General features: G+C 39.2%; 1 protein-coding gene across 15 annotated transcripts in view; it reads right to left on the reverse strand.

Moving 5' to 3' along the window:
- The window catches only part of AGAP1 (ArfGAP with GTPase domain, ankyrin repeat and PH domain 1), a 373,475-nt gene that overhangs the window by 182,622 nt on the left and 177,137 nt on the right, over positions 1-13,716 (reverse strand). For 14 of the 15 annotated variants that reach the window (XM_080600161.1, XM_080600158.1, XM_080600167.1 and 11 more), the window contains 2 exons: positions 10,690-10,845; positions 5,720-5,812 (listed from right to left, as the gene is read on the reverse strand). In XM_080600161.1, the coding sequence (XP_080456287.1) occupies positions 5,720-5,812; positions 10,690-10,845 (249 nt within the window). The remainder of the gene's footprint in view (positions 1-5,719; positions 5,813-10,689; positions 10,846-13,716) is intronic. The other variant, XM_080600168.1, reaches the window with a different exon arrangement.

A 13,716-nucleotide genomic window follows, 5' to 3' on the forward strand; every position in this document is an offset into this window, starting at 1 on the left:
TAAATGCACAAAGCTGGTATGCAAAGGTCATTTGAAATATCACCTAACAGTAAAGCCCGATAAGATATTCAACTTTCTCCATTAATATAGCCATTTGCAAACAGAGAAGGGAATGGGTTCTGAAGTTCACCTTTGCAAGTCATGGATGGCAAATTTTTCATTATGTCATCAGTGTAATATTCAACGTTAGAACATTTATTTTTAAGCCAGACTTCAAATTTGCTGTTCCTAAATGACGTACCCGGGAACTATGCAGGAATTTGGGGGCACTTCCCTCTTTAAGCCAAGGGTTCAAGCAACCTGTCAAAATCAAACCCTGACCAAAGCTTCGGTGTTGCAGTTTTTGGTAAAAGAGCAGTCAAGGTTATATAGTTCAGCTATATAATAATAAGAGCATCTGCGATGAGCGCAAATGCCAAATACAAGAATTGCTGAAAGCAGAAAGTCAAGGCCAGCTCTTACGTATTTATTTACACTCTAATCTGGGAGGGAGGGGGTGAGGAGAAAAAAGAGCACACAGCTGCCATCCCAAAAACAGACCTCCCATCTGCCACCCACGATTTGCATGTCACCTTCTCCAGGCTCATTTGTACTTCATTAACTGCCATTGACTTAACAAGATTTATGCAAATGACACCATAGGAGCTCGCTAACTCCCACTGCAATCAAGTGATTATGTATGTACAATTCTCCACAGCAATGAAAAATTAATACATGACAAGCCCACTCACCGCTGAGCTGAGCTTCTTGCTTTTATTTCTCTTGTCGTCTTTTTTTTATTATTATTATTTGAATATGCCCTACTGCAAGACTGCAGAAAACAAAGTAATCTTCCCAAAACGCTGAAAAAAAAAAAAACATGCTAGAAAGTATGCCACCCTAAAATGTATAGCCTAATACATACTTCAAAATATTCACTCAAGCCACCAGGAACAAGTCTTCATTTTCAGAATAAACGGGTCTTGAACAGAGGATACTCCTTATCAAGGAAGCCATTCACCCTAATTTTGCTCTAAGTGTAGTATTAGAAATGCTACAGAAAGCAGCTTGAATATTTTTAGTGTAAGCTCCTCTTTCTCAGACGTACAGAACTTTCTGTGGATTTTAACTTTGGGCCAATATTGTTCCAGACAATTTCAGACTCCCTCTGATTAGCAGAGGGTATTCAGACAGAATATGAGTAAGACTGCAGAAAAAAACAATTACATTACCAATCATTTTAGATTGTGACAAATAAATGAAGCAAAAGTGAAGAAAGTCTGCAGTCTCCTATAAGGTCCCCCAAAACGTGGAAGGTGTCAAATGCAATCTTAGCATTCTTTCATTTTTTCTCCTTTTTTTCTTTTTGGAAAGTTAAGGCGTTCAAAGTCCTCAAAGGAAGCTGAGAGCACAGAATTTAAGGCATGCTGATCCTGCTGTATAACCAAAAGCTAGGCTCTCATTTTACAGCAATTTTTTTTTTTAGTTACCCCAAAAATTGACCTTCCTGAAATTTCATTCACCCTAGAGTATTTTGGCAAAAGTTAACACTCATATTTTAAAAACTTCTCATTGCTTACATTTTGGGTTTTTGCTGGAAGCCAGAAGGATCTCCAGAACAGTTTTAAATGACTTAGCCGAATAAAACCATGTTTAGCACCATAGCAAGAAGTAATTTTTAACATTTAGAAAGGACAGACAGAATAAGAACATTAACTCTTTTCAACCAGATTGCTTCAAGTTAAAGAAAAAGCCATGAAGGATTGAGGTATTTCCTCGCAGGGAAACAAGACTCCATTTACAATTTTGCGTATTTACCCCACGCCCTCAGGGATTCAGGGGCAGACAACAGGAATTAAGCAGAAGGGTACAACTCTTGACTTCTTTGGACTAAAAAAAGCAACAGAAACCTACCCAGCCAAGGGGTAGTCCAAGGCATGCTACAGTCCCTTCTGCTGCGGTGATCTGATTCTCAGACTAAACCAGCTCACACCAAGTTCTCCTTGTGCTGATGCGACTCCAGTGGCTGTACAGGTTGGTATCTGTATCACAGAAAGGCTGTACTACAGAATTATGAGTAAATCTGTAGCTATGCCAGCACATCTCGCTTAACAAGATGTGTATGTGCATTTAGAGAGCAACCAGGAGAGCAATGAATTGTCCCCCCCCCAAAAAAGCACTCCTCTACCAGTTTAAACCGCCTCCAAATACAAAAAAGCATCGCTGTTGATATACAGCGACCATAGCTACGCTGGTTAAACTGCAGCAACAGAGACCATCTCTGGAGAGGAAAAAAAAAAAGTGGTTGATGAGGACTTTGCGTCATCTCATCATGTTTTCTACACCTTCTCGTGAGCGTTTTTGAATACATATTCTGTGTTCTCTCCCCAGCAAAAAGAAACGTACCTGCCTAATAACAGTTCTTCCTCCCGACTTTTCGTGTACCCCTCTAGCTTGGAAGAGTTTTCAACATTTCCTATCTCCAAGTAACTGTTTTTTTTGGAGTTGGGAAATACTGCTTCTGACTTTTGGGACACCAAAAGAACAACCTACAGTCAGGCAGCAAGAAACGCATCAGATAACCAAGCCATTGACTTCAACATCTGAACAGTCAGTAAAACTTTTCTTTTTTTTAATCACCTGTTTTTGAATCACCCTTTTTTCAAGTACCACTAAACCGAGCGTACAAAATCCATTGTATTTGAATTTCAACCAGAAGTCTCCTCAGGCTTTTTTATTCTTCAATTTGCTAATAAGCTCAACCAACACAACAAGCAGTGGTCTGCAAGTACCTGTCTTGCCTGAAGTCTTTAAGGACTATTACTGCCATGCACATATCCTAAGTAGCTATAAAGAAAAAAAAACAGTGCTGACAACAGGTATTAAAACAATCTGGTCACTACATGCTTTTGAAGATGAGAGTATGTGCCTGAAGCTGGCAAAGGCATCTTGCTCAACAGCAGCTTCAAGAAGTCACAGGGCATTTTTCCTAACTGGAGGTTACTCGCGACTGCAGCATGGGTAGTGCAGCAATGTGACTCGCGGGCTAATAGGAGGAAAAACACTGGAAAACATGGGGACAAAGAGATTAAAAAGAGTCTTTTAAGAATATAATAAGATAGCTTTTCCACAGCAACACTGTGAATACTACAATCTGCATTCAACTTCTTGAAAGGAGATTTCTCTTTCTATTCAGTGACCATTTGTCACTGAAACATATCATGATGGAAGGGGTTTCTCATTGAAAGAAGCACAGTAGCATGACATATTACTGAAGTTTTTAGGTCCAAAAGTTCCTTTTCACACCTCTGTCTCATTCATAGTTAATGCACTAAATGAAAGAGACACCATCTTTTCTATCAGGAATTTCTACTTCCTCAGAGAAATCTCCAAGTGTCTTGCACCTGTAGGACCCACCAATAACAGAGTCATATCAGCAATTTAACTCATCACCACCTCTACTGATAAGAGCTCTCTAAATAGTGGGTAGACAAAAAGCTACCCCAGTGCTTAATTCCAGGAGCTTTTTCTGATGGTGAAAGATATATACTGGCTCAAAACTGTATAGTTTATTATCAAAAACCACTTCAAACTAATAGTTTTAAACTGTAATGAAACATTGTCAACATGAATACACATTGCTTTTCCAATTTAAATTAAATGTTTCCAGGTTAAAAAAAAAAAAAGGTGTTTTCTTTTCTACTCCATCTTCTTTTACTTCAGCTGCTGGGTGACGATGGCCTCCTAACCTTCACTGAAGACTGTGTACAATGTAGAAATCCTTTCTCCTGACACAGACCGCATATGATGTGGAACACCACTGAGAGAAGCCCCCCACAACACTGTGTGCCATTCAGCCTCGCTTCTTACAGCACCCTTTCTGATACCTCCACAAGTAGGATATGCATCTACTGACTGAAGACCTGCTCAATTATTTGTTTAAAGTTGCTTGTACATGACAAAATTAAATTGCCACAACTGTGATCAATAACAAAAGCAGACACTATGAAAAGACTGATCATACTCTGTACATAAAGTGGGGGTGAGAGGGAGAATTCTTCAATGTAGAAATTCAAGGTGATTGTGGAAGATATTTCATTCCATTGCATTATAGTGTGATCACACTCACAATGCCCATCTTACCTGTCCTACAAGGGCGTTTTTAATCAAATTAATTTAATACAACACCATTTTAGAAAAGAACAGTGTGTACATCTTGAATAAATATTGGAAAAAGTCAGTTCCTCTGGCTGTTTTTTTTTTTTTTTTATCCTCAGATGCATCCACAGACCGTTTCGTTTAATTAGCATTACCCAAAAGAATTCCAGCCTGTCTAACCCATCTCATAGGACACAAAAGCTGTAGAAAAAATTGTAGCTTGTTTTACATGCCTGCAATCTCCTCCTCTGAACACAGAGCCAAATACTGAGCTTATCTGGTTTCAAACTGCTATTCTGAATTGCAGCATTTGATTAAAATTTGTCTGCTAAAGATTCATAGACATGACTGCGCTTTTGCTGCCTGATGGTCCCAAAAGGTCTTTTTAACTGCCTTTAGAAAGAAAATCACTACAAATAATTAAGAGTACAAAGCCATTTCCCCTCATTCCCAATAAAAAAAAAATGCAAAGAACCCCCCAAAACACACAAAAGCAACACCAACAGGAGAGCTGTGGCCACTCGATGAGAAGAGGCACGGACTGAGGAAAGGCTTGGGAACATGCCAGGAGGAGGCAAAGTGAGCCTCTGGAAGGCAGGAAAGCAACCAAAGGAGACTGGAAAAGACTGCAGGAAGAAAATGAGCTCCCTTCACTTGGCACTCTTGCTGTCTACAGCACAGTAACTCGCATGAAAGCAAATACTTGCGAACGCTATTGCAGAAACTATTTGTAAAGCATCCCATACAAATGCTTAGTGCGGTGTTCTTAACTGCATGAATTCAGTGTAATTTAATTTGAAAAAGTAAATGATCTCATTTACCCAAACACTTTGCATTAGATTCCAGTATTGCTTTTGCCTTTCAAAGGAGCGTTCAGAGCTACAATTTAGCATTCAGTTTCCGGGCTAATGAAAGTGCATCTAGGCTAGTAAAACAGACCAAAACAAATCCTTGAATTCAAGTCCTGTTGTGTAATGAGGAAGTTTAATTAAGGCCACACATTACAGCTGTAAATGTTCTCTTATATAATAAGGTCTAAATGAAACTGAACCTAATCAAAGTTACAATTCCTTCATTAGCAAATTACAAACAAGAGTGCACAGCTGACACACCGGCTATGATTATCACAACTAATTGCCTCGTTGTTACAAACCAGCCTGAAACTGTGTTCAGATGTCCGTCTGCAATAGCAAATTAGGGCCACATCAGGCTATTTCTGCGATCACAAGGGGCTCTTGTACAGCGCGCTGATTTACCCCTGTCGACGGGCAGCACACGGCCCAATCAAAGCCCGCTCTACAAAGGCAGGCTTTGAAGCCAGCTCAGCCTAGAAACGCGCTCCATATGCAGGCCGGCAGACTGCACTTCATTAGGCCTGTTGTCACATTTTCCCTCTTCTTATTCTAATGATCCTATTTTAATACACATAGGAACCTCTCCTAATTGATGTCAAGTGAGTGACTTCCACATTCATCACCGGAGCACATCAAACAAATCTTGGCGCACAGGCTCGGCATCAGAGTGCTTAAGACCCGAGGTGTGTCTCCAACTACGGAAAGCAAAAAAAAGTGTTTCGGCATACCTGTTTAATTGGGATTGCACGACCGCTTCCAATGCTATCTGTTCTGCTCTCCAGGACCTTCTTCTCTTTGTCTGGGTCACTCCCTTTCCGAGACTGCAGAGGAAAAAGAAAAAGTTTGTGCTCCGTTAAAGGTAGCTATTCACACAGAAGGCACTTTTTTTTTTTTTAAAAAAAAGCAATTAAAAAAAATTTTGAAATATAAATATAGTCACAAAGCAGGAGGGGAAGAACCTACACAAGAACATGACTGTCCAAAAATTTGAATACTCTTAATACCTACATACCCTCTCTAATTTTTAACCATCCGCTCGTTTGAAATGGGATTTAGGTTTAAAGAGTTAAAATTTCACTGCCTGAAGACCCAGCAGATCAGAAGACACATTTCTCAAGTTTCCAATAGCAGCTCCAAAGAAGAATGAAGGTTCCAGCTTCTCATTTAGAAAATCTGATATATATGCTTGTACATATTTAACAAATTTGTGTGATTTTTAGAAAGGCTATCAGCTATTTAGAAATGTGATTTTATGATGTGGTCTTTGGTCATATTGATTTTAACTCTTTTTCTGCTTTTGGACGGTTAGAAAGTTGGAATTTCAAGAAAAGGTAGCAATTGATGCTGAAAAAAAAGTTTTCTGAACGCAATAAATAAATATCAGCGTAAGGAAGATTAAACCAATATTTAAAACAACAGAAAGCCAAAATAAGGCAATTCAAAAGACAGGAGTGCCCTGAGGAGTAAGCTCCCTTCATGACTCTATAGGAATTTTAAGAAGACATTCAGATTCTGGCCCATTATTGTGAAAGAACGCACAAGTATAATCATTTTGACAGATTTATTTTATTTAAAAAAAAAAAAAAGAGCTGAGAGTCATCCTCCTTAATAACTGAACTGACAAGTGACAACTTCACTCCATTACTTTTCAATAGGAACATTACTCACACAATATTGAAAATGGGAAAACATTTTCATGTGCTTTTCAAATCACTGATGATATATGAAACGAATACATTTGCAATGTCCAGTACCACAATGGAAAGTTAATGAAAACCAGAACGCTACAAGATACTGGGTTTGATTTGCAGTATAAAGGGATATTTGAAAGACACCGGGATCAGGAGAACGATCAGAATCGTGGATAGCTAATACCCGTTTTCCGTATTCTAGCATTCAGCGGGCGGAGGGATGGAAGGAGGAAAATGCCCAAAGCAGTTGCCTTAGGAGGCGAGGGGAGGGAAGGGGAGGGAAGAAAGCCCACAGAGGAAGACTTCAAGTAACAGCGTTCTAAGCAACACATTTACCCAGCAGGGAAGCCGTGCTTTTCCCGGCTCTGCCGGGAGTAGGCTCCTATCACTAGTTACTATGGTTAGGGGCAATGGAATGACATGCCAGGGAATTAAACAAAGAATAAATGAAAGAAAGCAAAACAAGTGGGAGGGGTGAAATCCGATGTTCAAGATAACTATTGTTCCTCTTCCTTCAAGACAGATTTCTGAATCTGAAAGTGCCACTTCCCAATAATAAAACACAAAACAATACTTCAATAGCGCAAAGTGTCCCTAAGTGACATTTTAAAGAAACTCAGTGAAGGTAGCCAAATCCTTGGGAGGGAAGTTGTCAACTTGAATGTTTCTTTTTATTTGAATTTTAAAAAGAAAGGATCCCATCTCTGAAAGGGAGACTAAATACCTATGCACTAATTTTTATTTTGTTTTTAAATCATCACATCTTCTATTCCGTACAAATAACTGCATCAGGAAAGAATACACTGAAGATAGAAGGGAAATACCTATATACAAAATATTGCCAAGTGCTAAAAGTACAGAAATATAGGAATGTATATTAAGCAAATTCTGTTTTAGCTGCTGATAATTACAGAATACATAAAATGTTCAAGGGGAGAATTTTATCAGGCTCCACTGTTCAAAAACAAAAAAAAATTATAGTAAAATAGAGAGAGAACCTGCTCTTTCATAGTTTTGCATCTATCCATAATGCACATATTTCATTTTATATCCAATAGACTAAAAAAAAAAAAAATCTAAACCATTGTGTATCAACATTTGCTAGGACTTTTTCTGATGTCATGTTTACACATTAAGCAGTTCTATTTAAAGCTTCATTAAGGCAAACCAGAGAAAGTCCAAAAAAACAACAGAACAAAGCTGCATGAATATCATTTGACCCATTTTCCCTTTGCATTAGAAGTCATATGCAGATTTCTGTCAATTCAAAACCTTACACCAATTAGGACTGCGAAATAAGATTGCTTCAGACCCAGACTGATACAGCACTTGAGTTTGGGCACCAGCAGAATCCTGTATCAACAGTCCAGAGAGTCCCAAAAGTACAAATACTGATCTCCAATATACTGAAATAGAGTTCATTTTAACTTTTAAGAAAAGACACTCTCACAAATCTGCAATAATGTAAGACAGGTTATACTGAATATGAGAAAGGAGATGCATCTTACTGCACCTGAAGTTCATTCGCCCCATACGTAATCCGACAAGCAGTTGCAATCAGTGCTTTGCTCAAGTGTGAATCCTCACCTGTGCTACACAATACTATTTAGTTGTTCCTGTTTGTGCAGTGCACAAAACAAGACATTTACCCTTCTGCTTTATTCGACCTATTTTAAAGCCCAAGTGGAAAGTCAGCTATTGCAACGATAGCTTGACAGAAAACATGAATATCCAACAAAGTTGAAAAGATCATGTACTGCACACAATGCACTGAAACACAAATGTGTTTAAAATTCTCAACACTATTCCAATTCAAAATCTGTAATAGATTTAAGAAAAAAAAAATCACATCTTTTTTCTGCTTAACCAATTTTTCTTCCAACACTGGAAGATCTTCACGGAGAAAACTAAACCTATTACCTATGCTACATAACAAGGGTCAATTTGCAATTAAACAAATGTAAGCAATAAAGTCATAAGCAAGTAACAGTCTAGGAAACAAGCACAGCAAAAAAAGAAAATACCCACAGCTAACTAAAATATTTTTGATTTCCCTCTCTGTTCATAACTAGACAGGTAATATTAGTCATCTGTTTATTCAGTTAAATAATTCTGGGCTACAACTTGGTTGATAAGGCATGAAACCTTTTAGAGCAGGGTCAGTATTAAAGTATTTCAGGACTGGGATTACAAGGCAACCCTGCACTGCATTCAATATGACCAGATCTTAAAAGACAGAAATATTTCTGAAGAGACATTTTTTTCCCCACACCAGTTATTTTTCCCTTAATTTTTCCCCAGTTATTTGGCTTTAAGACAACTGCCAATATCCTCTGTATTAGAAAATTTGGTTCTCCCTGTGCTATCAGCTATCGCAAACCAGTCAGTTCATTCTGTTTATAGCAAACACAGCTGATTTCATATTCTTCTCAGACCTTTGCCTCGACTGTAGATATATGTGTTTCTCTTTATTCACTTTCTCAAATTTACACCTACTCAAATATAAATCACCCCCAGTTTTCCAAATGTCAACAACATCTAAACAGCCCTCACAGCATTTTATGCATACTTAAGACAGGAAACGGTCGGCAAATGCTTTTGACAGATGCTGGAGTGGTCTCGGCTCTATTCCCAGATTTATGACTGCGCTCGCAGTTTCTAGGATGACACTGACATCTAGTGGAGTTAATAACTCATGAGTACTCCTCAACAGGAGCCACTATTCCCGCAATCGGAGGGAAAAATCCACACAATTGCTACAAAATGTCAGTGTCAAAATTGACAAGCTTTTGTACGACACTCACTTCTGCATTTTTGTTGTTAAAACTCCCGGAACAAAAATGCATCATTTTAATTACTTTGTAGGAGTTTGAACAGGTAAAGTTTTTAATCAAAATATCACTGACAAGATGGGCACACCAAGGGTGATCTATGGGACTCTGTGCTGTCACTCAGCACTCCAAAACTATAACAAAACTTTTTACTTGCTAAAGGCTGAAAGACGGGATTTTGTTTAGATTGCAAAACTTTTTTTTTTTTTTTAAACCATTTTTGTAAGTGTTTTCCTGGATACAACTGAGGAGCTAGATAGCTTTGGGAAGTAAGCACGGGGTCATCTTTGGAATACAAAATACAAACTTTTTATGATGACTGGGGAGACTTTCTAAATGCAACTGATGTGTAGCTACCATCACCAATGAGTTTGTATGCAAGCCCACAGGATTTCTGTTTATTATAAGGACTTGTTAGGAGAGTATCAAAAAAAAGATTAAAAAACCCACAATTACACAATCCAATCCCAAAGCTTTCAGCAAGACCGCTAAAATAAGGGAATCGTCACTCAAGGCTTCATTACTTCCCAAAGCAATTGTGCACACCAAAGATCGATCATAGTGGACCAGTCACGCTTCCTATTTAGTAACTTTTTTTTTCCTCTGCAAAAATCACATGGTCTGGGAAGATAAAGTCATTTTAATCTCCGTCATATCTTTAAGCCCTGGAAAAATAAAAGTGAATTGAGACTGTATAGTAACAAAAGCAGCAAGGGGTAGTTAATTTTCCAGTACCCAGTGGAATTCCCATGGCAAACACTGTGACCTCTCTATAAACACTGGATACTTCACAAAGAAGCCCCAAGTCAGCAGTATTATTCAGCACAAGGGCAGGGTTTAGAAGCAGAAACCCAGCTTTGTCTTCATTACTGATGGTGGGAAGGCTGGAAAACCTGGGAATCTAGACAGAGCTCAGAATTCAAGTCAGACAAAGGCTCCAGAATTCAACTACTGAAATTCCCAGTGTGGAAACATCACCTTACTTAGTCTCTGTTTAAGTCCTTAAACAGAACAGCCCCACTGTAATTCTAAAATGCTTTTGTTTTCAAGCCTACAGATCCATCTCACCACTCCTGTCTGGATTAGACCAGCTCAACTCAACCAGGTTGAAGTTCAGGCCAACACCACAGAGCACTACTAAAAATATAGCAATAGTCTCTTCCTGGGCTCACTCACCGTGAAGAGGTTGGATCGGCGCTTGGACTGTTTACGGACAGGAGTTGGTGTGTTGGCAGTGGGAGGAACATCAATCCGTAGCTCCTTCTGGCTGGTGCTTGGAGTTGATGGGACAGAGGAGGAGTAATCACTTAAACTCCCTCCTCCATTACTGGTCTGCAAGGATTAAAGTTAGTTTTAAACAGTGATACACTGCTTTCAAGAAATTGCAATCCACAGCTGTATTTTATTTAGCTCTGATACCTACAAATAGCAGCCTAAGCTCAGGAACACAGCAGGCCTGCCCTACTGCCACTATTCCACCCATTTCCTTTCCAAGCCTTCAAATATATTTATATATATATATATATATATTTTTTTCCCATAGCCTTAATTTTTGAAAACCTAGATATTTGTTGATGTGGTAGGCACATTGTTTATATCCAGTTATGGGTATATTACGTAGAATGACAATTTCATTTGTTTTACTAATGTAAAAGTTGAGCAAAACGCTAGGGAAAATCTGTAAATTCTATTTTTCTACTTCAAAATTGGTAACCTGAATTCTGCCTCGAACCTAAGAAAAAATACCTAGTGCAACAGCACTGCATAGCTGGACTAAATCCTAGTCTGGAATCATCAGTCCACTGAGAACTAATCAAGAAAATTTAAAAAAAACACAATGTTGTGAATACCTATTATAGTAATAGGTACTTGAGACATTTGCTGAAGCCATGAAATCCATTGGTACAGGGATACAGAATTTAAAGGAAGACATTCCAATTTATTCAAAATAGCCAAAACTGTAAAGTTACATCATAGTCTCATGAGAAATAAAGTAGTCACTCAGTAAGCCAATTAATGAATTGATGCAACAAGCAACTAATAGCAGGAAAGTGAAGAAAATAGACAGATTGGAAAGTACCAAAAGGTGATTGAAGTCTTGATTTTTATGAGATATAATGAAAGAGTACTAAAAATGATGCAGACAGTCTGGAAGCACAAAAGCACAGTGTTTTTTTTTTTAAATCAGGTGCATGTATATCCTTTGAGGGTATACTGCATATGTTGAGTGGGGACTGATGCAAAGCAAAGACTGAAATTTCTGTATGCATTTGAAGAAAAGCTCAACAGGAGAGCAGCAGCATACGGAGATTTTGGACAACTCACAGGTAACTTATGAGGGGGGAAATAAAGGTCTGTAACACTTGTGAGAAGGTGCAAGAGTATCTTTGAAGTAGTCAAGTTGCCTAAAAGAGGTGAGGAAAGAGGGTAAAACAGAGTATTCATGGGATGTCTGGGGGGAAAGGTTCTCCCATGACACGAGGCAACTAATTTTAATTGCTGTAGCTAGGAATTCACCAGGTAAAGTTGCTTAACAGGAAAAGAAGGCACTCCTGTGTTTCCTCTTCAGCGCTGCTCCTCCACCAGCGAGTGACCTTACACATGCATACAAAGCTGCCATGCGGAGGGCACTCTGCTTGGGAGGCATCAGCAGGGCCAGGACTTCCCATGACACACACGTTAGAGGTCACTGTATGGACCTCACATTGCAGGCAGAGGTGAGCCATCGAAATGAAACCTCTGAAGGAGATCCAGGTAGAAGACAATCCTTCTTTACATCATCCAGTTGAAGTTTCTTTTTGCATTTTCAAATTTATTTTTTCTTTTAAAATTCAAGAAGAGAATGGTAAAAAGGAAGAGGCACAAGTCAAGAAACTCATGCTTGGACCAAAGGGCCAATTGATGCAGTCAGAAATCCAGGAATACCCCTTCTGAAGTCATTGTTTCTCTGTAGACATGCTCTTCTTCATCTCTATGTGACAAGATAGGACTTACAGTCCACCAAGTGAACTTTTTTATGGAGAAAATTGTTCTCTTTCCCCCTGAAGTATTAAGAAAAGGATATTAAATTTAATCTCCCCTTCATTCTGACTGAATCGAAGAAGGATGGCTGCCAGGAAGCCAGAGATAGCCATACTGGAAATAACAGAGGATTTTGACCAAGTTTTTCCTACAACACTTTCAAGTACAAAGAAGTAGCAAGCAGAATTTGGAGATGGACCAAGTGTATAAACCAAAGATGATGGAAGAACAAGAACTGGAATTGAATTATCATTTTTAGTGTCCTAACAGCAAATAATAATGAGTGATGAGCAGGACTACCTGGGAAGAGCTGACCTTAATCTACACCACATTCACTCTTCTTTTCTCTAAGACTTCTTGCTGAGACAGCAAGTAACACACCAAATGGACAAGAGAGTTAATACCTGCAAGAAGACACACGGAATCTGTGATAGTCAGTGACCACCCCTCTGGAGAAACACAGGAAGAAGCAAGGCTGATGAAAGGTCTACAAGGAGGAGATCTGAAACTTCAGCCACTATAGACTAGCATTAGAGATGAAGACCAAAGACAGTGGAATAAGTAAGTGGTCTAAAGAAATTGCGTTTGGGCGAGAATGGTGAGGACCCACTGTTCACTTTGCCGTGACAGAACCAAACGTGCGAGGGAATGAGGGAGTGGGAAATCCAAGCAAGCAACCGACACTGGGAACCGAGTGGGTTGAACACATTTAAGATTAAAACCATGCTGCTGAAAGGCTCAAGAGAAGAGGGGAAAAAAGATGACAGTACACAATGAAAACAGAGGAAGAAGATCAAGCTTATGCCTCGAACATTTAGAAGCTTCTAATAGAGAAAAGACAGGAAAACAGTAAGAAGGAAGGACTAAAATACAGGTACACTGATGACAGGATTTGAACCATAAACTCTTAAAAAAAGTGATGTGTTCGGTTCTATGTTCTGTTTCATAATAATATTGATCAACTTAAAAAGGTGAAGGCATATAGCTGTCAAGTAGAAGCAGATAACTGTGGTAGTTTAACAACCCGCTGTGCCCGGGGCTCCTCTCCACAGGGGCTCTCTGTGAGCCGCAGCCTCCTTCGGGCTGTGGTGTGGAGACCTGCCCTGCCATGGGACCCGTGGGCGGCAGGGGGACAGCCTGCTCCACCGGGGCCTCTCTCCTGCCCTCCTTCTGCACCGACCT

Source organism: Anser brachyrhynchus, assembly GCF_964034855.1.
Source record: "Anser brachyrhynchus genome assembly, chromosome: 7".
NCBI classification, from domain to species: Eukaryota; Metazoa; Chordata; class Aves; order Anseriformes; family Anatidae; genus Anser; species Anser brachyrhynchus.